The 25,571-nt window shown below is 41.7% G+C and overlaps 1 protein-coding gene across 1 annotated transcript; it reads right to left on the bottom strand.

Moving 5' to 3' along the window:
• Positions 1-608: 608 nt before the first annotated feature.
• LOC114020327 (rod cGMP-specific 3',5'-cyclic phosphodiesterase subunit beta) lies at positions 609-19,533 on the bottom strand. Its single transcript, XM_037902255.2, has 14 exons — positions 18,485-19,533; positions 18,286-18,333; positions 17,950-18,099; positions 16,566-16,709; positions 15,443-15,508; positions 14,468-14,614; positions 12,359-12,466; positions 10,584-10,693; positions 9,475-9,562; positions 8,175-8,275; positions 6,292-6,399; positions 2,553-2,616; positions 1,329-1,403; positions 609-746 (listed from the first exon to the last, which is right to left on the bottom strand). The coding sequence occupies exons 1-14, from the start codon at positions 18,626-18,628 to the stop codon at positions 636-638; spliced, it is 1,464 nt and encodes a 487-aa protein (XP_037758183.1). The 5' UTR covers positions 18,629-19,533; the 3' UTR covers positions 609-635.
• Between the last annotated feature and the right edge of the window lie 6,038 nt (positions 19,534-25,571).

Raw genomic sequence — 25,571 nt, 5'->3', positions numbered from 1 at the left:
GGCCCTATGAGGATGCTACATTTAATTATATTAGGGTCACCATTACCAAGCGGTTCAGCTTTTGTTACCTCTTGGACCAGATCCTGTGGGCCGCTCAAGAAATACCCTGAGCCCACGCCGTGTCATATTTCAACAGGAGTGGAATTGTTGTACAAGCCCATCCGGTTACTCCACTGCCCTATATGCAGTTGATGTAGAATATTGGCTTTTATTTCCTAGGGCCAAGTGCAGTTCATGACCAGAGGTTCAAAGACAGCGCTATATAATTGACCAGGCCTGGGGTTTTCAGGCACTGTGAGGCTGAGCTGCCCCAAGGATCACAGATCAAAGCACACCTATAGCACTGGATGCCCTCTGAGCTGGGATCAAGGCTGCCCTGCACTGCTGTGTGGTGTAAAGCTGCTTTGCTAGGCACAGGATGTGATCCCATATAGCAAAACATACGTGTATTAAATAATGTAAGTAATAATCCTGGACAGTATCTTTGGTCAGGGGAAGACAAGCATGTCTCTCGTTGCTTAACATTTTAGCTGTTGGTCAAGTCTCCCTGCTGGGAGAGACACTTGCTTATATAATTTTTGCTAGAGTAAGTAGTTTAAAAAAAAAAAATTCATTGCTGCTGCACGAGCAAGCAGTCATTCCTTGCTGCGCAACTCACTTACCTTATAGACAAACGTGCACACAAAGTCAATGAAACCGACTTGAAGCTTTGGAAGCTCAGCAGCTTTTCTCCTGTCCATCATAGGCTGAAAGAGAACAGGATTTCTTTGGATTTCCTTCTGTTTTTCTTTTAGAACTATTTCGCCTTGAAGGGTGTCGCAAATCAGCCTAACACTTTTGTATCATTCTCAAAAGCTTTCTTTTTCGGACCTCTTCCTTCTCCCACACAAACAATGAAGTGATGGGGCTAGCTCTTGTCATAATTTTTCTTTAACAAGCTACAGTCTCTCTTCTCCACTTCTGTCCCTGGATATTGTTTTCTATTGTGCCCCTCACCATAGTACCAGATTGAATGATCTTTGTATTCTTAATAAATGCTAAGGGGCTCCTAAAGTTCCTTAAATTCACGAAACAAACATTTTATTTTTTTTCGCGTTTTATTATTTTTTTTTTAAAGCGCATTCATTAGCAGAGCTAGATTTTGGAAACTGTGACCTATATGTTACTGATCTCAGCTTTCATGTCTATTACAGGGGTCTTTTTCCCCGCCCCCAGGAGCTCCCATGTTGTCAAAGCGTCCAGCCCTGTTCATGATTTGCTGTCACTGAAGAAGTTTGTTAGAAGGAAATTAACTGATTTGAGCTTTCAGCAGCTCATGTACTACTTACGATTGGCTGCTGCTGAAGTACGCTTATTTCCAAGTCTCCCTGTTCCCAGAATTCAGCAGCTACTAGGAGCGCTACCTACGTTGGAATAAGAGCGACAGTCAGTTTGGGGATTTTAATCTGAAACAGTTTGTCTCCATTAACAGGAGCGTTCCAGTCCCTGCTCCTTTGCAATCATATCTTTCAAACACCAGATTACAGCCAAGTAATTCTCCTAGCACGCTGCATCTGATTCTCTACTCAATTTGCCTTCACTACGAGTAACTGCACGGCAAATCAGAGTGTCAGTCGACAGCATGCCAATTTCTCACACAGTAACGTCCAGTGTGAACTCTGCTATTGCTCGGTAGCAATTTCCTATTTAGGATGTTGTTGCACGGCACGCTGGTAGTGCCTCAGATTTGCAGGCTTGCTTGCTGTGCAGACAAGCCCTCGGGCTATGATATGCATAATAAAACTCTGTGACTCTGGCAGCAGACTCTTCTGTCTACTGGTCCTTCACATCAGTCTATGAGCATCCCCGATGCCCCTTAGCAGGACTTTAAAATGAGGCTTAGGGTGGGGACAGTCACAGCATTAGTGGATTCTTTGTCGCATTCCCAAAGACACAGTTGCCCTTTCCCAGTATTACCAATCTGAAGCTTTAACGATTCTTCCCTGCAACACAGAAAAAGTGAGGTTTTTTAAATGGTTTTAAATGGAGTTTTTCTTATGGTTTTGTACAGTTGGGATTTCTGTGAGAATGAGGACTAAATGCTTTTTAAAGTGAAAGATACTTGAGATTCTGAGCCACATGATTCCAGGAGTGCGGGCTTTAGGGAAAACCCTGAATGTTATGAGACTAACAATAAAGTCAGAGTTGCCAGTACTGTTTTCTCTAACGTCCCTCTGTGATACTAGTCCTACCACTGACTGCGGTCTCTAGATTTGTTTATTTTTACTTTTACTTTACATTTATTTACATTATTCAATGTTATTCAACACCATAAAAACCTTCTATGGAAATACTGGGAGGAAAGATGTGGTGTTTGTAAGCCTCATCTCTTTCATCGTTGCTAATACCATAAGATCAAGCTAAAAGCTCTTGGCTCATCAAGCTAAAATATCATTTCTACCAGCATTGCTTGAAACTTGGCCAGGAAAATTAAAGAGAAGCCTCCTTCATGCAGGCTTCAGACAACAGACTGTTTCAATATATTGGAGTACATTGTGTATCAGGCGTCTGACCTTACTCTGCACTTCCCAGGGTTTAGCGATCGCAGATAAGTCACAGGCAGTCATCATCATGGCCCTGGAGAACAGAACGAGAACCGGAGTTAGTTTGTATGCTAAGCATTCAATCCTGTTTCCATTGGATCCAGGGTCTATTCTGCAATTTAAGAGTACTACACTTGCTACTTCTCTCCGCTGCCCGCCAAGCATTAAAGATTGAGGACAACCAGCATAAGACATTTTGTAAACTAGGGCCAGACAGTATGCAGTATTATCTTGAGTTAAACTTACTGTAACTGTATTTCTTGCCTGCCACCAAAACAGTTTTGTGATTACTAATTTGCTAATTCTCACAAATCGCATGTAAACTTCTTAACAAAGATATTGTAGCAGACTGCCGTGAGGTTTTAGGTCTGTGTTTAATTATTCCAAGTACTACAGAACATATGCTAGAGCACTATCAATTATTACTAGACACATCAAAATTTAATGACCATAAGAACGGCTATACTGGGTCAGACCAGTTGTCCAACTAGGCCATTATCCTGTCTGGTAACAGTGGTCTATGCTTCAGAGGGAATCAACAGAACAGGGCATTGCTGAGTGGTCCACTCCCAACTTCTTACTGTCAGAGGCTCAGGGACACCCAGGAGATGGGGTTGCGTCCCTGACCATCTTGGCTAATAGCCATTAATGGAACTAGCCTCCATGAACTTATCTAATTCTTTTTTGAATCCACGCTATATAATTTTGGCCTCCAGAGCATTTCCCTGGCAATGAGTTCCACAAGTTGACTGTGGTGTGAAGTAGTACTTCCTTTTTTTGTTTTTAAACCTGCTGCCTGTTAATTTCATTGGTGACCCCTAGTCCTTGTGTTATGTGAAAGGGTAAATAACACTTCCTTTCTCCTCATCAGTCACGATTTCCTAGACCTGTGTTAGGTCTCCCCTTACTCATCTGTTTTCCAGGCTGAATAGTCAGTCTTTTAAAAAGAAAAGGAGTACTTGTGGCACCTTACAGACTAAAAAATTTGTTTGAGCATAAGCTTTCGTGAGCTACAGCTCACTTCATCGAATTCATCCCTTTAGTGTCTGATATGTAGGGCCCTACCAAATTTACGGCTATGAAAAACGCGTCACGGTCAGTGAAATCTGGTCTCTGTGTGCTTTTTACCCAATACTTGAGAAATTTCATGGGGAAACCAACGTGTCTCCAATTGGGAGTCCTGACCCAAAAGGGCTTCGCAGGGGCGTCACAAGGTTATTTTAGGTGGTCACCCTTACTTCTGCGCTGACTTCAGAGCTGGGCGGCTGGAGCAGCAGCTATGGGTTGGGTGTCCAGCTCTGAAGACAGAGCCAGGGGCAGCGCAGAAATAAGGGTAGCAGTAGCGCAAACCCCTCCCACACAGAATAACCTACAATTATAACACAGTAGCAATCATGAAATTTATTATTTTAAAAATCCTGTGACACGGAGATTGATGAAAACGGACCGTGAATTTGATAAGGCCCTTCTCATATGGAATCTGTCCAAACCCTTAATCATTTTTGTTGCCCTTCTCTATAGTTTTTTCCAATTTTAACCAGAACTGCATGCAGTATTTGATATATGGGTGTACCTAATCAACTGCCTTAGGAACTGGGGCCCAGATTTTTAAAGGTGTTGCTGTACTCAGTATTAAATCATCTAAGTGATTTAGGAATCTATAGCTCCCTTTTCAAAAGGAACTTAGGCACTTTAAAGCTAAGAGCCCATTGATCGTTTTTCTGGGCCTGGGGCTTCAAGAAAAACATCAGACATTGAAAGACTTGGGCTAATTAGTTGAAAGTTGGCAACACTGCGTTTAGGATGAACTTGGGAGTATTTTTGGGGATGGGTGGGTTTTTGTTGTTTTTTTTGAAACCATAATAAAAAGGACATTAAATAAAGGCTTAAAATTTGTTAGAAATTGCTAGGGCCAGTCAGAAGAGCTGATACCCAGTGAGCTGACTCAGTCAGACCGAAAATGTCTATGCTTAAAAATATTATTCAAATAACTTCTTAGTCCACTCATAGTCCTGTTCAGATGCTTTAACTGTGGTTTGTTTTCAGCTATTGAAATGGTAGATCCTAAATCTTAACTCCACATTCTGAACAAGCTCTCTGCACAATCCTCAGAAGAAGTCTTGGCACATAGTCTATACAAAGGAAGTGTGAAGGAAAGAGGAAGCCAGAGCGCTATCTCTTGAAAGCCATGTTCTGAACACTTCCTGTTACAGAAAACTACTCAACTCACCGTCCATTTTGGTCAATTTCACACTCATGCGACTTAAAAAAATCTTAAATTTAATGATTTCAGCTATTTAAATGTGAAATTTCACACTGGTGTAATTGTAGGGGTCCTGACCCCAAAGAGGAATTTGTGTGTGTGTGAGAAGGTTATTGTGGCGTGGGGTTGGCGTATTACTACCCTTCTGCACCGCCTCTGGCGGCGGCGCTACCTCCAGACATGGGTAGCTGAAGAGCCGAGGCTGCTGGCTGGTAGCCCAGCTCTGAAGGCAGAGCCTCCACTAGCAGCAGCGCAGAGTAAGGAAAGTATGGCATGGTATTGCCAGCCTTACTTCTTTGCTGCTACCATGGCGCTGCCTTCAGAATTAAGCACCCGTCCAACAGCTGCTGCTCTCCAGTCACCCAGCTCTGAAGGCAGCACAGAAGTAAGGGTGGCAATACCGTGACGCCCCCCCCCCCCCCAAAAAAAATAACCTTGTGCCCCCCGCAACTCTCTTTTCCTTCAGGATCATCCAGCTTGAGAAATGCTTGTCTTCCAGTGAAACCTGTGTACTATAGGGTAAAAGCACATAAAAGACCAGATTTCACAGTCTGTGACACGTTTTTCATGAATCTGAGAATTTGGTAGGGCACTGCTTATGCTGTAGCTCTAATGATGCAGAGGAAAGCTTCCTTCGCCCAAACATCCACGCAATCCCGATGAGTGGGATTGTTCCAGGTAGCAAGCACTCTGAATCTGCGCTCTGAAACATAGTAAAAACTTTCTCATTGAGAGGAGTACTACTTAGCTACTTTGCAAGATTACGTTGCTCTATGTTTCTGTGGTGTAGACACTAGCTACAGCAAAGAAAGAGCAGAGCAGCTATTTTTAGTAAGTTTAGGTGTATACCAGGCTTCAGAGTCATATTGGATGGCACCCTTAGCCTTGATTTCATGAATAGGGAGACTTTGGCCTCCCTTACAGTTTAAGCCAAAGCAGAATTCTTGCAACGGTTCATCAGTAGGCTCTCTGATTCTGCGTGGGGCTTGCAATAAGTTTAGTTTTAGCTGTACCCTAAAACCCATCGGATTCTCTTAATTTTGAAAGTTGCCATAAAAACATGCAAACATAATAAGCAATTTAAGAGAAAAGTGGATACTTGCAATGAGAATGTGAATATAAAGTTTACTTGACACATATCTAGATGTGACTTCATCCTAGTCATACACTTAAACAAAATTCTGCTATGTAGCCATATAATTGTATAGTACAGAGGAAGATAAAAAGAGATTTGGGTTTTAAGATCTTTTTCTGGCTTCTCTTCAAGAGTAACCCAGAATACAAAGCTACTTTGGCTCCGAGAGTCCTTTAATACGAAAATGTTAGCGTAATATTCCATATAGGAAATACCGCATGCTATGCAATCTATTCTTAATAGACACTTATTTAATAGGGGCATAGTTGTCACTTTACCATTTGCTTATCAAGAGATTTTTATTTACTCACATGACAATCTCTTTTCGTGTTGTTTCCAGAGACAAATATTCAGTCCAGGCATTGTCATTGTCATACGTCTTGAACTCATCAACAATCTTCTGAAACATAGTTCTCTTTCTTCAAAACACACAAAGAGGTAGGAATATGAATGCATTAAATATGGAGTTATCAGATCTCATTTTGTTTTCCCATTGGACCATTGAGCAATCCCTCATTTCAACACTTGATTATCTACGAGGAATGCTCTCCTACATGCTGCTACCCGCCAATGCTCAGAGGCCGGTGAGTCTTTCCATTCATTCCACTGAGCACTGGAGAAGCCCTATTTTCTACATTGCTGATTGTGCAGAAGCAGGAGTAAGGGGGAGGATCTTAGTCGCAAGAGCATGAAGAGTAGGGGTGGACAAACAACTAACCAACTGTGGGGAAGCGGAGAAGGACTGGAATAGGAGCTAGGGGACTAGGTTTCTCACCCACAGTCTGAGCATTGCAATGGGATTCTGGATTCTGGATTTCACCTCCCACTTTTCCATCACTAACTGCCAGCTAGGCCCAGGCCGTGTCCCTTGCAATGCCCATTAAGGAATATCACCCACTGTTACAATGTCAGCGAGACAACATCAAACATGTCTCAGGATTGTGCGTGTAAACTGATTGGCACAAGTCTGTCTAGTTAACACCGTCAAACTCCAATGTCTTTTTGTTACGTTACCCCAGCCAAGTGCCCATAACAAAGATGTAGTCCTATTTGAATCTTTTAACTAGGATAGAGTATTTATTGTCAATAATTGTAAAGCACTTAAATCTTGCAAAAATAGGTTTTCGTGAGGTTGAGGCTTTGTAAATACAATTTGAAAAGTTGTGCTGTTGCAATTTTAGGTAAAATTTACACCGAACTAAATTATGAATGCTTTTATCAGTACAGTGTCATACTGCCATAGTGTCAAAAGCCAAAGTACTGACGCTGATCCTCAAGCAGGTACTTAAATTCACTTAAATCCACTGGGACTCTTCGTGTGCCTAATGTTCATAATTTGTACGTGTATTTGTAACATGAACAGCTAAAATTGTATTTATTTGTGAAGTTTTAACTAGTTTACAAAGCCTGTCATGTAAATATCAGAAATTACACCATCACTTAAACATTATTTCTTTGTGACATAAAATCTTAAGTTCTAAATAAAATTGCTTCCATGCTAAGTCTGAAGTTACACTTTCAATACATTAAAGTGATTGTGAAGATCCTTATACACTGGCCGACATTTTCAAACAGGAGCCTAAAGATGAGCCAGTAGTTAGGCAATGAAGGACTGTGTTTGCCAGATCAACTTAATTACAGGAGCAGGGTCGCATTTACACCTTCCCGTGTCCCTAGGCAGGGGATTTTCAGCATCGACTCCCCGTCCCCCCGCCTACAGCTGATCTTCGTGATGCACACAGTTTTAGAGAGGCAAGGCGCCCTTAAAACACTAGTACCCCATAGTACGTGCCTACTGTGCCTAATTCGAAATCCGGGCCTGCTTAGGAGCCCAGGTCTCTGACTTCATACTGCAAACACTGAGTGATGAGTATAGCTCGATCATAACTTGCGGAAAGTGTAATGGTATTAATAAGGAAACTCACTAAAGAAACCAGGAAAACAAAATCACGATTCTAGCAATTTAAAACTCACAAAAATCAATTATTAAAAAGAATGTATTTATATTAAAATCAGTTTTTTAAAATTATTTTAAATTAAGTAATAGTTGGCAGCATACATACGGGCTCCTGAAGATACAGCCTATGTTTCTGGGAGTTCTGACCACAGAAAGCCTGGAGAATCAGTTGTGATGTTTTAGACTAATGTGACCAGCTATTTTCAATATTCTTGCTGAACAACATGACTCACTTACTTGAAGTAAAGTGCTAAATCCGTAGCTATGATCGCAATTTCCATCAAATGATTCACGTGCTCAAACTGTCTCCTGTTGAGATTCTGGTAGATATTCAGAGACTAAAGGAAAACAATGTTTAGTACGTGATTCTGGACATCCCGTGCATTGCTTATCTCAGAATATGGGCGTTAATTCGTTGTTCAACATGTCCAGCTACAGTAAAAATGCAGATATGAGGGCTCAATGCAATATTCATGGTCCATGGAAAGACACTTAATGATTTAAATGGGCATGGGATGGGGCCCAGTACTCTGAAGTACTGACTCAGGATATAACTGGATTCCCATTGCCTTCAATGGGAGTTTGCCTCAGGTAAAAGTTAAACTGAGTTTGTTACGATTTGGCCCATAGAGGGGGAAGAAAAGCCAGTCAATGGGTGTTATGGGTTCCGAGTCCTCTTACTTAAGGAACGTGAGTTTTGGGTCAAAGTCTCGCCCTGATTCTGTTACAGAGGCCCTGTTAAAACTTGGGCAAGTCACTCAACTTCTGCACCTCCATTTCTCCCTTTCTGTAGAATTGGAACAACACTAGCCTACCTCATTAGGAAATGGTGAGGCAAACCAGTAAAGTGCCGTGAGAACCTGAGATAGAGTGTGTTGTGTAAATGCAAAGTATTTTTATGCACAGACTGAACATATTAAATTGCAGAAAGCAGAGGCACCCTGTAGGTATGTCTTTCACTGTTTCTAGCTAGAGGATTTAAGGTTCACTTTAGAGGGACTGTCTGCAGTACAGGGAAGTATTCACAGGCTTCAGCTATTTGGAAGTGTCTGATAAACCATGGGTGTTGAAGAGTCACCTTTACAGGATTAGAGCTGCATGAACCCCATGTCGTCTGGTTGCAGTTGCATCACATGCATGGACAGTATTAAGGGAAAAGGCTAACAAGTCTCTAGAGCAATCTCGGGCTGATTTGTTTCGCTTTTATATTGCTGTAGCACCTGAAGCCCCATTACGGTAGGGACAGTAAAACAGCTTTGACAGGAAAGCAGGTGAACTTTTTAGTTCTGCATGGTTTCACCACTAAGCCAAGAGAAACTGTGCCATTTTAACCGAATCTCACTTTGACTTTGAAGTTGGGTCATATGTAAAACTCTAACTGACCTGGTGGAATAAATTCAAGTCCTCAAAGGTCTGAACCCAAGTAAAATGTTGGGGCAATCCCCTGCAAAGTGAAACTGCACCGTGTTGAATAATTAAAATTGAACTGAAAGCAAAAAAAACCCCCTCCCCTCTATAAAAAATGTGCATTACAAACCTCTTCTGAAAGCAAGAACTTTCCAAATTCCAAGTGATGTCTCTCTAAAATTGATGAACCATGAAGTTTTGCTAAAGGATGTTGAGATCTAATTGTGTAAATAAAAAATTCAAAAGTTAATGCAACGCTAATAAACTACGGAGTTTTACAATGTGTCTTATTTTAGTATTTCTGTTTTTACGGTTTTGATCTAGGTTTAACTTGTGGATAAAGGCTTAATTGAGAACATTTTCACTAACTGGCTTATCAATTGATCAAAAGATTCTTATGGCTTTTTAATGAACTGTAACACTCCTCACTGCAGTAGTTTTGAACCATCTAAACACGTACTCATGTATAATTGACCCTCATTTATAAACGTGAACAAGTTTATTCTACTATACAAACGCAATATATTTTATTGATTTAAAACAACAGCAAAAGCAGTAGTCCTTGCACAGTTTCCTAGATTTTTATCCCGGTGCAAAGCCCTGACGGGCAAATCTTTGCACGGAGCTAAATCCTGTACAGGAAGTGGCTGTGAGCGAGGCCCACAACTTCATCAGAGCACTAGGGCAATAAACCCAGCAAGCACCATGCGAGTGCATTACTCGTCTAGCCACTGAAATAGTGAGGTTGTGTGCTGCTCTTGGCTGTATGCTTTCCCCTAGTCTATAACCATGAGCAGAATGTCTGATGTAAGAGCAAAGAGTAACTATCCATGGTACACTGAGCCAACTTGCTGCTTAGAAACCCAGCGGGTTCGTTCTGACTGGGTCACTCCTGGCTCCCCCTTTGAAGCGCAAGCTTTGGGGGTCGTGCATAGCATTTGGCCTCCACCTCTAGTATCTCTCTAGCTTAATGTCCCATCTGAAAAAACGAACTGCTGTTTTGCCCAAACACCAATTGCCCGCGCTATAGAAATTCAGCTTCCGTAGCACTGAGATAGTGTGAGCCTACCGACCTAAAAGGAAAACCAAGAGCAGGAGTGGCTTGCGGAAGCGAGGGAGTTGTTCCAAGGGTTAGACAGTAGGAAGAGGGTAGATGTGGTGTGAATTCAGTTCGATCGCACTCCACGACTATATGCACACAAGGAATGGAAACATTTAAAGCAACAGAAAAGTGCCTACTTCATCTGATAAAGGTTGTTGGTGCCCCTGTGATCAATATCATGACACAAAGCTGCAGTTACCATAGCAAGGGCTTCAAGGTCTGTGTAGTAACGCTTCAGTTTGCCAGTCTAGAGGGAGAGAATCACAAGCTTTCATTAGTCTTTCTGATACACAGTAAATCAGAGTGAGTCTGCTAGGTGAGTAGGAGTCTATTACGCTCAACACAATTAAAGAACTAAGCGTGGAATTTGTGAAGCTACATACAAGACACACTGCAGTGTAAGCCTTTGGGGTTGAGAGAACATGGCCCATTTAAATGTTTTTCGTCTTGGGGCGGGGGGGGGGGCCCTGGACAAAAAGTGAAGGAAACAGAGCCTGCCTGAATCCTGGGAAGGAGAGGGCGGCCGATAATGGACACCCCAGGACAGGAACCACTGTGCGAGGGAGGAATCGCCCGAGAAGGACAGGCCGGAACTGGACCCAGTGTCACTTCTCCCCAGAGACGCATAGGTCTGTGAGTCCTGGGGCTTGTAACTCTGCTTGGGAATCAGGAGGGAGGCGGCTAGTTAGTTAAGTGGGGAACTTGTCGCTCTGTGTAGCTTTGCAGGGAGAGGCAGAAGAGGGCCCCGGACGGGGTTGTTGGGGAAAGTACACTGGCGCTTAAGAGGAGCAGAAGCATCCAAGACTTTTCTTTGCTCAGGAGGCCTGATCGCTGCTTGGAGACACACTGCTCAGTGTCTGCCCTTTCAGACTGTGCTACCACTAGTTTGGATGTAACCCCGTTCTACTGCTCCCCCTTGTTGTTTTTCTCCTCTCGTCGCTCTGTAAACTATCTCCCTTAATTATCGCCATTGTACTTTTCCTGTGTGGTGTGTGTGTTCACTTTACGGGTTTGGACCAGGTGCTCCTGGGGTGGAGGAAATTTTTCCCGCTGCATTCCTGCTCGCGCCGTCTCTTGGGCAGAGTTGCCTGCAGGGCACACTCCCTCTTGGCCACGAGGGCGTTAAAGTTACACTAAAACTACCACAAGAATTGCAGAAAGGAAAAGGGGAAAACATTTCAAGATCAGCGCATATGTGTATATTAGTTACATCTATGAGATATCCTTATGTGTCGGTGTTACTTATCACTGTAGGATCTGAATGCCATGTTGACCTAAGCTAATGTACCCACACCGATCTCCTCTCGAGATGGACTCAGAGGAGAAGCAGCTCCCATAGGGGGCTGAAACTGTCTAAGCACAGCTTTTTGTTGAACCTGGCATGGAGCCCCTTTGCCCCAGGGGAATTCAGGGAGGCACCACGTTTAATTCCTTTTGCAACTCCCTAGCACTTCAGAAAGTGAGCCGGTCTTGCTACATCATAAAAGCATTCAGCGTGGCTAGTCTCGTTTTCTCCTCCATTTAAGACCACTCAGGTTGGGCTGTTGTTGTTTCTAAAATTCCTTGAAGGGAAAGGTTCTGCGAGAAGAGCTGTTCTTGGTTCTTGGGTGTCTGCAGTATGGGGCTCTGCTGTTAGAGCTAAAGGACTATGTTCATCACCTAAAAGTAATATCCGGGTCATAAATTCATGTGGACCAGCCACAAGACTAGGTTCGATATCCACTTGCCTTGTGTGAATATTCCCCGGATTAATTTTTGTATATTTTATGAACAACACTTTTTCCCGAAAGGATATTGGCAGATACTTGTAAGAAAACTCATAAGATTCCTACTCACAAAATATGAGTCGCTGTAAATAGCACTATGCTGTGGAGTTAAAAAGGAAAACATAGCAGTCGTACATAAGCTATACCATTAAAAGCGTGAACATAGTCTGTGCCACATTGAAGCCATGCCGCCAGTTGTGGTACGTAATCTTTCTGTAACCCTTGCTGACAGAATACATGAATCTTACAAGCACCTGTAGAAATAGAAGAACAGTGAACAGAATTCAGAGTAGTAGCCGTCTTAGTCAGTATCAGCAAAAACAGAGAGGAATCCCTGTGGCACCTTAGAGACTAATATTTATCTGAGTATAAGCTTTCGTGGGCTAAAACGCACTTTATCAGTTGCATGGAGTGGAAGATACAGGAGCAGGTATAATGAGAGTGTCCCATTTCAAACAGTTGACAAGAAGCTTTGAGTAAACTAGGGGGAAATCGTCCTTCATGATACGTACCCGTGTTTGTAGATCCTTGATGATGCCCTGGAAAGGTTCTAGTCTGGGGCTGTAGGTGATGGCTAGTGGCATTCTGTTACTTTTTCTGTCGGGCATATCTTATGGGTACCGTCTGACTCTGTCAATATGTTTCTTCACTGTTTCTTAATGCCACCCCTGAGATCCATTTTCTGTTATATTTTCTCCTACCATTTCAGTGCTGTGATTAATAACCTAGAACCTTCTTTTGAAAGATGTGTATGGTTACATAGCAAGCTAGGAGTTACGGCTGACAAAAGCAATTGCGTGACATATTGATTGTACTCTGATACACTTAGCAATAAACTTTTAAAATTTTATTTTCTCTCTATAGACCCAATATTTTGTAGCACCTTGGTTTAAAAATGAAAGAATCCCTTTATAATTGTTAGTAATGCTATGTCCTGTTGAATCCCACCTTCCAGTAATGTGAAGAATAAGCTTTTTCAGACAAAGGACTAGATGCTTCAGAAGGCTCTGGTAGTAGAGTACCAAAGTAATATGTTACGTACAGACATGAGCCCCGTTCAGAACCAGTCTTTTCCTCTCTCTCTCTTCCCGGCTCTGTCACAAAGCTATGGGAGGTGAATTGTGCATGTCACTTTTTTCTAGCTCAGAGCAAGTTAGCGCTGAAAACTTAGCAAATAGAGCTGTCGTTCTTGGCCCAAGTAGGAAGCCTACTTTTTACTATCAAGTTGTAATGTTAATAATAAAGATCAGATGAGTGATCCCTTCTTGTCTGATATGCTGTCTGACAGTGACTGGTAGCAGATGCTTCCAAGGAGAAGTTTCTTCCCAACCTTATTTAGAGCTTACCGAATACCCAGAATAAACATTTACATCGCTTCTAAACTCCAGCGGTGCTAATGGATGTTCTTGTTAGGAAAGCAACCCTGCAAGTTTGTCTGAGCCTCATTAAGCACTAATCTCGGCGAGGTTATCAGCACCACCTCTGTTCTATCAAGCCTCCACAGTTGTGACTGAAGTGAATGAGTGAATGAGTGGAGAGAGTGGAAGTGTTCTCAGACGTGTGTTCAGAGACTCTGTAAACCCTAATATCTACCATACAGTCACTGCCCTATTCTGGTTTTCGGAAAAATCTCTGGGATTTAGATGTTTGTTTAATTAAGGTAGAACGAAAACTTTTAGTGATGACAACAACTCTCATAGTTTCACTTGGCACTCAGCCGGGTTAATGGCCTGATTCTCCCTTGCCTGGCACATTCTGTAATCACTCCTCTCTGGGGCACCTGGCGCTGACAACTGTCAGAAGACCGGATCCTGGGCTAGATGGACCTCAGATCTGATCCAGTATGGTTCGTCTCATATTCACTTAACCTGCGTAAAATTGTACGAAATCAGAATCCTCCATTCTCTTAAAATCGTGGTTGCTATTTGTCCAGGTGTAAATGACTACCCAAGTTAAAGGGCAGCGCAGAATCTCCAGCCTTACTCTGCGTTTGCAGAACTACCAAAGCCAGTTACCACTAGAGAGCAATAAACTTCACTTGCCAGGCTGCAATAGCATTTTATTAACACTACTGCTTCCAGTATTGAAGCAAAGGAAGGTAATTCAGAAGATGCTCTTGTGAAGCAGTGGCTTTCAACGTCTTCCTTATAGCCACTGTACCCTTCCAACAGGCACTGTACCCTCCCAATGGGACTTAACTAGTTTGGGAGTCCCCAGGCATCATTTGTAACATCTCACCAGAATTCAACACCTACCTCTTGTGGAATCTGGAACTTTTTCACCACCCCAAGCTCGTAGTACATCTGAATTCCACACTTCACAAGCTCTAGTTCGGTACACTTGAAATCGGAGAAGTGGAACTCATAGATCTCAGACTGAATGGGGTCTGGCAGTTCTTCTTTCTGAAAAAGAAACACATTGGCTTGTTTCCGTGCTGGGTGTGCCATTCCACAAAAAAAACCCACATAGGTCTTCTCCAAAACTCCTCCAAGTTATTGCTTCTGCATTCTCTCAGATTACTCAAATATGAATATTGCAGTGTGCTTTTTAGGTAACAATAAAGGCAAAAATGTTTCTTCCAATGACAGTCCATTTTGTTTTCTCTGCTGGGATTTATCAGAAGAGATCTTCCTCTCCAAGTGGATTTCATATGTCAGAGTCAAAAGTAAAAAGAAAAGGAGTACTTGTGGCACCTTAGCGACTAAGAAATTTATTTAAGCTACAGCTCAAATTTGAGCTACAGCTTATTTCATTCGATAAATTTGTTAGTCTCTAAAGTGCCACAAGTACACCTTTTCTTTTTGCGAAGACAGACTAACACGGCTGTTACTCTGAAAAGAGTCAAAAGTGGTCATGGACTGGCGAAAGAGGCCAGTGGTATCCCTAGGTCTGTATTGGCTCTGGGTCGCGAAATGCGTGGACGATCCTAGAGGTTGAGCTGGTCCTCAGAAGGCTTTGTTCTGTAGCGGCTCAATTGTGCCGGAGTAGTGCAAAGCAGGCTGTTCCGAAGATCTCTGTAAGACATGCCCTTTCTCATGATGCTATCCTAGGCTAAGCCACATGACTGTGTGTACGTCTGGGAAGGAGGGAGTTGTTTGCTTTCTGTTGGGAGATAAGCAGATACTATGCTGAGGGATGGCAATATAAGAATTTGGATAGCTTTCTCCTACATCTGCCAAACGGATTCTTATTTGCCTTTACTGTCAAATCAACGGTGCATGGGAACTCACCAGTAATACTGTTAATTCATCTTCTTCACATTCCATTGGTTCTTTCCCCAGCCTCTCTCTTGTTGGCTACAGAGATCACGCACATGTTAATTTTACGAGCCACTCCACAGTCATCTCTAAAGGTGCATGCGTTTTGGGTGGTATCTAGTCCAACTTCCAAACACACATTATCGTCTTAACATTACTTACATTGCTTATCTTAAGGGGCAGTTTTACTTATAAAGTGACTCTGACTGCCGGGGTGGGTTCCCAAGTGCAGTGCATCACTCTCATCTCAATAGAGAACTGGCTCCATTGTCAAGTGGAAAACCTTTGTCCTCCAATCTCACTCTGGGGACTGACGCTCAAGATGGGTTCTCTGTCTCAAGCCTGACCACAAGGAGTAGAGGTCCTGTAGGCTCAGCTAAACTCTCAGACTTTGCTTTCGGTGAAATCTGTGGAAACGGAGCCATGGCTAATGGAGTTGTGTAGTGAGGAATTGATTTGTCGCTCAAAACTGCTTACCCCTGATAAGGCCCAAGAAGGAAAGAACCCATTTTAACTCTCTGACCCTATCGTGAGTTTGCAAGGCTAGAAATGAAATATGTTCTTAATACTAAGCATTGACCATTTGCTTTTCCTTAGCTAAGGGCTTATAACGTATCCCAACAATAGTGTAGCATGCTGAGGGAGTGATTGTCCACAGGGCCGCTGCCCTCCCACCCCAGAGGTGACGGCATCGCAATGGTAAAGTGTATCTGTATGTCTGAAGGTTCTTTAAAATTGATTGCACAAGTTCTTCAGCAATGCCATTCTTTCAGATCAGCTTCAAGACACATATCAAGAACCATCTCTCTGTGCAGGCCTTAGGTAATGAAGCTCTGGAGCCTCCCTGGAAATATCTACATGGATCTGTACCTATTAAGGTGGTATCACAGCTCTGCCAATGTTAGGGCTGGAGAAAATTGAGGGGGGGGGGCCATTATGTATGGAAGCTCACTCTGTGGTGAGGTGTGCCTTAGAAGTACACGTAGTAAAGCACGCGTTGGAACAAAACATGCTAAATAAATTCAAGTTCTTTAAGGCGGAGTTGCTATTTAAGCATGAAATATTTTTTCTCTGATTATAAACTGAAAAGCAGTACCAAAATTTCCTGAATTTCATCCTTATCACACTTCACGTGATACAACACCATGTCCTGAGCAATGTCCTTGCGATTGTCCAGCTTGTTCATCTTATCGTAAGTATCCGTGTTGAGGACAGACCAGCCCAAGAACTGGGTCAAAGACTTAAAAAAAGATAAGAAACAATGGAACCATCCTTAAGCACGTTAAAGTATGTCATTGATTGCTATTTCTAGGGAAAATATCATCGTACTTTAACACATCGTATTACCAAAAGATTTATTACCAAAAGCTTCCTCCCAGAGTTTACTGCAAAAGACAGCACACTCGCTTAGTATATATTGGCCCAAAATCTACAAATAGCTAGTAAGGTGGTTTAAATTTGCGACCGGAAACTGCCATGCTACCATTAAATTCATTGGCATTCCAAATTGCTCTTTGAGGAAGGAGAACCTTTCCACTTGCTGAGTAGTAACAAAGGTCCTTGCAAATTTTGAGTGAGAATGCTTGCTTGAATGAGTAATGCCTTGGTAGCCTTTGTGACTAATCATGCGAGTAATGATTACTTGTGAGTAAAGGTTTCAGGATCAAACTTAAAACTTTAACGGTAACAATCATGTTTTCTCTAGGGAGACATTAGCACTGCAAGACGAGTCATTCAGCAGAGATACTGGGACACAGGCTGACGACATAACAGGTTGTTAAACAAATTTAGGTCTCGACTTTACTGGGAGTAACTTTACTGGACTTTACTGGAAGTGTCTGTCTTGAGTTCCCTTTTGTTATGATTATCTAACGAGCCAAAGGCCTCATCCTTTAAGGGAACAAGTGTCCCGCTGGTTGGCTGGAAATAAATCAACAGCCCTCAAAAGAAAGCGGTTTCTTTTGGCTTAAAACTCTTTGAAACTATGCTGTGCTCCAAAAAAACTGAGGCAGCTTCATAGGTGCTCTGCAGCTGCCCAAAGAGCCATTTACTGTCAGCATACACTTAACACGTTTGCTGAGATGTCTGTCCAGGCTGCACAATGTGTCTCACTGTAGACGGTCAAGGAGTCAGGATTTGGCAATATTATGGCAATAAATTGATGGTGATATTGCAAATGATTTTGCTAGTTCTGGATGCGTGCACAGGATCTAGATATTCAAAATGCTTGTCAGGTTTTGTACAATTCCCTTTAGAAGTTGGGTATGTTACCTCGAAATATTCAGTTGCCTAAAATCTATATATGAAGCAATTTCTGAGACCTAGAGCTACTGGGTTACACCTCCTCAAACAAGGAAAATATATGGGGGGGGGGGGCTGCAAAATATTGGAGACCACATGTACTACTAAGAATTCCACCGTCTTAAGCAGGGTTCCCATTTAACATCTAAGCTACTTTCGGAGCTGGTAACCACTTGTACCTCCATGAGAGTCTCATCCTGTTCATCAAATGGCTTCCCGTCTTTTCTGTTGTAAAATGTGGCAACACCAACAATTTCTTCTTTTTTGTTTACAATTGGCATAGATAGTACATTTTTGATGACCCATCCTGAGTCATCTACAGGACCTTCCTTGAAGCAACCGCAAGAAGAAAGACGTTAACTATATAAAATGTATTTTCTAAATGCTCCAGTGCTTTTCTTAAGTGAACTCAGTAATGACAAAAGTTAAGGAATTTCTACGTACAAAGAAGAGAACGTAAATTACATTTATGTTAACAATTCTGTTTTTAACAGCTATGACAACTTTCACAGTACCTGAAATTTAAACATCTCATCTGCAGCGGCATTCATAATGTTGCAGATCTAGAAGATCATAAAAATATTTCGTTTTACAAAAAGCTTGCATAAAGTTCAATTACCGCCTTTCCAAAATAGTCAATTTTAAAGGTAGTTAGAGGGGCTCAATTAGTTTGACTTTCTGAAATCCACAATTAAGCCCTAGTAAAATACTTACAAAGCCACTTTCAGCGACATACGTTGGGAGTCCAGTAGCAAGTGCCCAGTGATCTGCTGTGGGGTTTCTGAATAAAACAAAAGATGGAGAATATATATATTTCCTGGAGATTTTTGTGGAGCAGGAACATATCTGATTAATCATGCAACATGCACTTAGACATATAATCCTTAGTCAGCCAGGTAGTCCTGTTGATTTCAAAGGATCTACTTGTGTGAGTTAAAATTCATACGATCAGACTCTTATGGACAGATGAAGCAAGTGATGAGTTTGAAGATTCAAAGGTTTCAATTTGCATGGTGTATTCCAGTCAGTTCCCAGTTTTTCATCTTGACTGTAACAAAGTGTTACTAGGTAATGAAGTGGGACTGGTTGTGTATTTACTGGTTTAAAACTTCAATATTCAACAAGAAAGAAAGAAAGAAAGAAAGAAAGAAAGAAAGAAAGAAAGAAAGAAAGAAGAAAGAAAGAAAGATGGGGCAGTGGAAAGAAGGGAAATATAACAGGCCTTTAGTCTTGCAGACCTTGTGGAGGAGCTCACAATCAAAAGTAAACAGATATAAAGCAATAGGTGACCAAGATGTAGTCAAGATTTACAGCCCTAGCTTTTTTAAAAAATAGGCTAGGTAAAGTACTCTCTGTTGCACACTGGTGCTCTACTATTGGTGTGCTCTGACTAAGGTGAAATTTTTCACAAGGAGAGGCAGCTATATTGACGAACTGAGAGCGCCTGGCAATGTCATGTATAGCGGACTGCATGGAGGAAAGCAGAGACCAAAGTGGAAGGAGGCCCCCCCCAAGGGCTGATAAGGGAGGCAGTATGGTACATGGGCAGGCATATCAAAAGGTGGCTTGCAGTGGAGTGCAGATATAAAGGAAATTATGAGAGGGGAAACAAATGCTGAATTTGAAGTGGGTGGCTAGAGGATGCTACTAATCGGTTAAGGGAAGGGACTGACCAGGTTCAAACTAGGATAAATAGAAGCAACCAACCTTTTTAACCCTGATATGTGTTTAACCCTACAACTCCATGTTCCATTGTTACTTCAGCTATGATGTTCAGATCTTAAAAGGCTTACCGATAGTCAACGGAAATAGCTCTAGACATGGTAGTAGAGTTGCTTACTCACGGGATAACTTTAATATCTTCTTTTCCATGTAGGATATAATCAACGACTCTGTAAAAGACTATTTCCTACAAAGAAAAATATCCTGGTTCAAGCTCGTGGTGAGAGTAAGCTGGGGAAGGAGATTAGTAGGTCATTCACTTACTCTGCCATCTGGAGTCCGAGGTCCGGAATAAGGTGGAACTTCACCCATTAGAACTGGCCATAAGTCAAAAAAATCCTGTTTTAAAAAACACCCCAAAACTTTTAGTTTTAATACTTATAAATAAGCGTATCTGTGTTAGGAAAAAGGTGGGGTTCTACTACCGCTATTATAATTTGCCTCTGTGATTCTCTCGAAATTAAACCATAATTTAGGTTAAAAACATGTATGTTGCCAATTCAAGCGCTCAAATTTTAAGAAAATGCCAGAGATAAGGTAATTTGGGAGTCTTTAAATTTGGCCCCTTTGTACATGTGCATAAGACAGCATGTGATTAAACTGGCTCATTTCCACAGGATCTCGTTTCAATCAGTGCAGAGGATGGATGGTGCTTACTTAATGAACAATTATTCAAACATATTGTTTTCTTCTTGTTGTTCAGTGTATGGTGCCAGGCCTCATGTGCTGAACACTACTCAAACCCTGTTCTGAAGGCAGAATTATTGATTTCCTGCCAAGGTTTTCTATGCTTTTCCTCAAGATAGTAGCTGAAGCATTACATACAGCAATGCCTTATTTTCACACTATATTATCCACACCGTAGAGATGAGGAACTGAGGCACAGTGATTAAAGTAATTTGGGTGCCCAACTGAAAATACCTAGAGTCTGATTTTTTTCAAAGTACTTAGCACCATGGAGCACTTCATGAGTTCACGGCTGAGCTCCCGTTGGCTCCAGTTGCAGCTGTGAGTGCTCAGCACGTCATCAAATCTGACACAAGGGCCTCAGGTCAAACACCCATAAAATGCGAAACACGGAATTAGTGACCATCTGTGAAAAGGCTGATTCAAGTGAGTTGCCCAACGTCGCACAGGAATTCTGCAGCTGGGGCAGGAAAAGAATCCTATTTCCTAGATACGTGTTCAGCTGAATAACCATCTTTTGTCTTCCTGCAATCCCCTGCCTTTTTCACTGCACCTTCCAAACTCTGTAACCAGACAGGCAGAGAGCAGCTTCCTTCCCCACACAATCCTGTACATTGAATGAGGCAAAGGTATCCTCATGCATATGCGCCCGGGAACTGAATTGAAGGTGCACGGGCAACCTTCATGCTGGCACTTTCTTTGGAGTGCTTGATTTGGTAACCTTGCTGGCATTTCAATCTACCAAACTTCATAAGGTGGCATTACGTTAATTTGGAATCACTTCGGAGCCAAGCTTAGACTTATACATCCACCGCACAAATCCCTATCGCTGACCCATGTGAGTGCCCATGTGGAGCCTAGGGAAACTGGTTGATGGCAGAAGAGAAATACCTGTGAACCTAGACAAGAGTTACTGGGAATGGCCTTTTTAATCTTACCTGGCCTCGTCGAGTCTCACAATTGTGAAGATAACTCAAATGATAAATTTTCAGGTTTAAGGAGGCAAAATTCAGATACTTCAGGAAAAGCTGAAATGGAAAACAATCAGCGTTGCGTTTAACCAGTGACCCTGTTAAACCACTGGTTGAGTTTAACCAGTGACACTCACCAGTACCGCTACAACGACGTTAGTCTGTCACTCAAACGCACACCAACTAACCCGTGTCTATGCTTTGCTTTGTGCTTTTGTAAGAAGAGCCTTGTTACAAGTGTGATTTCTCCTGGTAATTTATTGAGGTAAGCTGCACCAATGTACGCCTATTTTACAACACAGACACTGTGGTCTACAGCAGTGGTTGTCAAACTTGTTTCATTTGCAGACTCCAAACAACTTTTGAAAAGATTTGTACCCGTTTGCACATTCAACTGGTTAGCTGAGGATCCCTACTATATAAGTTTTAGACTTAAAAGTTTTATCGTAGCAGCCGTGTTAGTCTGTATCCGCAAAAAGAAAAGGAGTACTTGTGGCACCTTAAAGACTAACAAATTTATTAGAGCGTGAGCTATAGATGACTTCATCGGATGAATTCAGTGGAAAATATAGTGGGGAGATTTTATATACACAGGGAACATGAAACAATTGGTTTTACCATACAGACTGAAACCAGAGTGATCAGGAAAGGTGAGCTATTACCAGCAGGAGAGAGGGATGGGGGGGGGACGGGGACCTTTTATAGTGATAATCAAGGCGGGCCATTTCTAGCACTTGACAAGAACAGGGAGGGAAAATAAACAAGGGGAAATAGTTTACTTGCAACAAAGCCCGTTGCCAACTGTGTCCACATATCTATTCAGACACCATCATAGGGCCTAATCACATCAGCCACACTATCAGAGGCTCGTTCACCTGCGCATCTACCAATGTGATGTATGCCATCGTGTGCCAGCAACGCCCCTCTGCCATGTACATTGGCCAAAGTGGACAATATCTACGGAAAAGAATAAATGGACACAAATCAGACGTCAAAAAAAAGTCGGAGAAGACTTCAGTCTCTTTGGTCATTCGATTACAGACCTAAAGGTGGCAATTCTTCAACAAAAAAAAACTTCATAAACAGACTTCAACGAGAGACTGCTGAATTGGAATTAATTTCCAAACTGGATAAAATTAACTTAGGCTTGAATAAAGACTTGGAATGGATGTGTCATTACACAAAGTAAAACGATCTCCCATTGTTTATTTCACCTCCTAGTGTACTTGTAAAGTGCTGGCCCACCTTGATTATCACTACAAAAGTTTCCCGCCCCCCAGCTCTCCTGCTGGTAATAGCTCACCTTTCCTGATCACTCTTGTTAAGGTCTGTATGGTAACACCCATTGTTTCATGTTCTCTGTTAGACGGAAAAGTGACTGAAGCGAATTTAATCGTAAATGTTGCACGTGCTTGGCACAGCACTTGCCACAGTGTGAGAAAGCGCGCTAACCTGGGGCTTCTGAGGTAACGATAAGACTTAATAACTTTAGACCTGTAGGGGGGTATTCACATGTTTTTGATTGATCAGAAAAACAGAATGCCTTTTCTGGGATCTGATATTTTATTTTCACTGTCATCTTTCACAGACCCCCTAAACATAAACTGTTGAAAAGAACCACTGGTCTACAGTAAGGGAATTGGCTGGAGTGTAGGTACAGTCTAGATGAGCCTCTATATCATAGAAATAAACATACTCTGGCTCTTTTGAACACTTACAATTTCATCAGAGCTGGTGAAGAACGTGCCATGCATCTCATTAATGGCCATGATCACAGCAACGAGATCTTTGCCATTCATAATGGGAGTTGCAAGTATGTTCCTTGTAGTGTATTCGGTGAGTTCATCAACAAATCTGCTGAACTGAGTGCACTGTTTAAAAGAGGGGAAGATGAAAAACAAAGTACAATCGAAAACGTAAGTAGTCTTTTAGCCAGAGCGCCAGTCCCTGAGATCTGCCTGATCTAAGTTCAGGAGGGCATCAAGCCGATCTCTGGTATCAAAAAGCGTGTGAAATACTGATCTAAACAATCTTTTTGAGTCCTCACTTCCTTCCTTATGCTACCAAGGAGATATGGTATATCTGCCTGTGCTTCTCCTTCCTTTGGCTCACTGGTGGCTCTCTCCCAACCTGACAGATGCAATGCAGGACTGGTTTCTGTGTGTATGCTCCACTGCTCTTGTCTCGAGGAGGGCTGAAGTAGTCTTCCCTAGCAGCTCTGCAGACTTGTGACAGGGACAAGCTTCCCTTTTCCCACCATGCCTCCCCTACAGCCTTAGCCCAGCTATTCAGGCTGGTTCATGGACTGAGGAGTGCCTCCCAAGAGCATAGGAGAAAAACACAAGTTGAATTTTACCAAAGTTGCAGTACGTCCAGGGTACAGTTTATAACAGGACATTCTAAGCTGTGTACATTGTGAAGAACATAGGTATTGTCATACAGTAACAGATCAACAGTCCATCTAGCCCATTATTTTTCAGTGATTTATGGCAGGGCTTCAGAGAAAGATGTGGCGGTGTGCTTTCATCTAACTACATAATCTATTCCACAGGGGGGAATATTTCTTCTTTAACCTAACTAGTGACCAGCTTATGCCTTGATTCAGTGAGAGCTCTTTGATTTGATAATCTAGTTTATATATCTGCAGATGCCATTCCTATTTATAAAAATATCTAATCTTTTAAACATTTTGTTGCAACAATATTGACAGAGGGTTTCACGGCTTAATTCTACATTATGTGAAGCAGTCACTCCTTTTATCCGTTCTAAACTTGTTGCGCTTTAATTTCATCAAGTATAATTTTGTTCTTGTTTTATGGGACAGAAGTAGGAAATGCTGAGCCTGATTCTCCATTGCCCTGAACCTGTTTGTCATCTACACCAGCGCTTCATAAGAATGACTACACAAGGGTGCAGTACAATAGAAAATCAGGTCTGCTGCCACCACCATGGGAAAATGCAGCTGCTCCCTTGAGGTTTTGCTCCCCTTTGAAGTATCTTCAAAAGTGAGAAAGGAACTATGTAAATAACTTACATTGCCCCTACACACACAAATAGGTTGCACATTTCCATTATGCAAAAATGTGATTTGACACCTCCATTTTAAACTCATGTTAGTTTAAATAAATGTAAGTAAAAAAAGTTTAGAAAAAATATCTTGAACTTCCAGCCAGGTTGAAGACATAAACTTACAAAGGGAAATAAATGTTATGTGTGGTATAGTTAACTTGTGCTGTATTGAAGAACTCTATGGGAACTCTAATTGGCAGGACTCCAATAGTGCTTCACAGCAAAGGGCTAATTCATTCTTATTCTGTTTACTTGACTTTCACAACCCATTGCACAGAAAATATTTAAATGATTCTAGCGGTGGTCTGAAAAAGGTAAACAAACAGGCATAAAGAGGATTTTAAAATATAATTCCAGCATGCATTAGAGCCTCTTGAAACAATCTGAAATTAAGTTCTAGATATAAATATATAATTGTAGGGTTTTTGTATATTTTAATATAGCTGTCTGAACATTTCCCTAGAAATCACAGGATAAAGCTTTCTAAAATGAAAATATAAACTATCCAAAGTAACTGTTAATGAGACACATTTTGCTTTTATCTGTTCTTAATTAACATAATTAGTATGAAATTGTACAAGGAACTATGTAATCAGTCTAGCTTTCCCTCAAGCTATTCTAAGAATGTATAGTGAGATGATTTTTAGGAGGACTTTATTTAAAAATAGTTTCTTAACGTGGGATCAGCAGGAAGCATGGAATGGCAAAATCTAAAGATAACACACCAGTCCTTAAACCAGGGCCCTCAGAGAATATCAGAATACAGCATCATTAGCAAATGTTGTGTTTGCAGCTGCCTCTTCTACTGAGAGATGAGATGAGAGAGACTGCTTCTTTCACAGATAATGTGGCACGCTAGACTAAGACACAAAAAAGTTTCTAATATACTACACTTTCTTATAATACACATGTGCCTTCCACAATACGTAAGTTAGACTTCAATTCTGCAATGGCTATCCTGTACAGCCATGCTGGTCTGTGTTAGTAGTTCACAACGCAGGAGTAGGCACCAAAGGGTTGAATCTGATGAAGTGGGTTTTAGCCCAGGAAAGCTTATGCCCAAATTAATTTGTTAGTCTCTAAAGTGCCACAAGGCCTCCTCGTTTTTGCTGATACAGACTAACACAGCTACCCCTCTGAAACCTGGCACCAAAGGGAAACACTTGTAAACATGTTTTGTTTGTCATTTAAATAAAAATGTCTGTAGATGGAGTTCATACTTCTTCAAGTTGGGGACAATACATTCAGTTTGATTCTTTTCTGATTTTCTCGCTCATCTGCACCTCTAGATTCAATGGCATTTGGAATAGAGCTTAACTGTTTTAGCATGTCATCACACCGTTGGTAATTCA

The sequence above is a fragment of the Chelonia mydas genome, chromosome 5, assembly GCF_015237465.2.
Source record: "Chelonia mydas isolate rCheMyd1 chromosome 5, rCheMyd1.pri.v2, whole genome shotgun sequence".
Lineage (NCBI taxonomy): Eukaryota > Metazoa > Chordata > Testudines > Cheloniidae > Chelonia > Chelonia mydas.
This window is presented reverse-complemented; position numbering and strand designations above follow the sequence as displayed.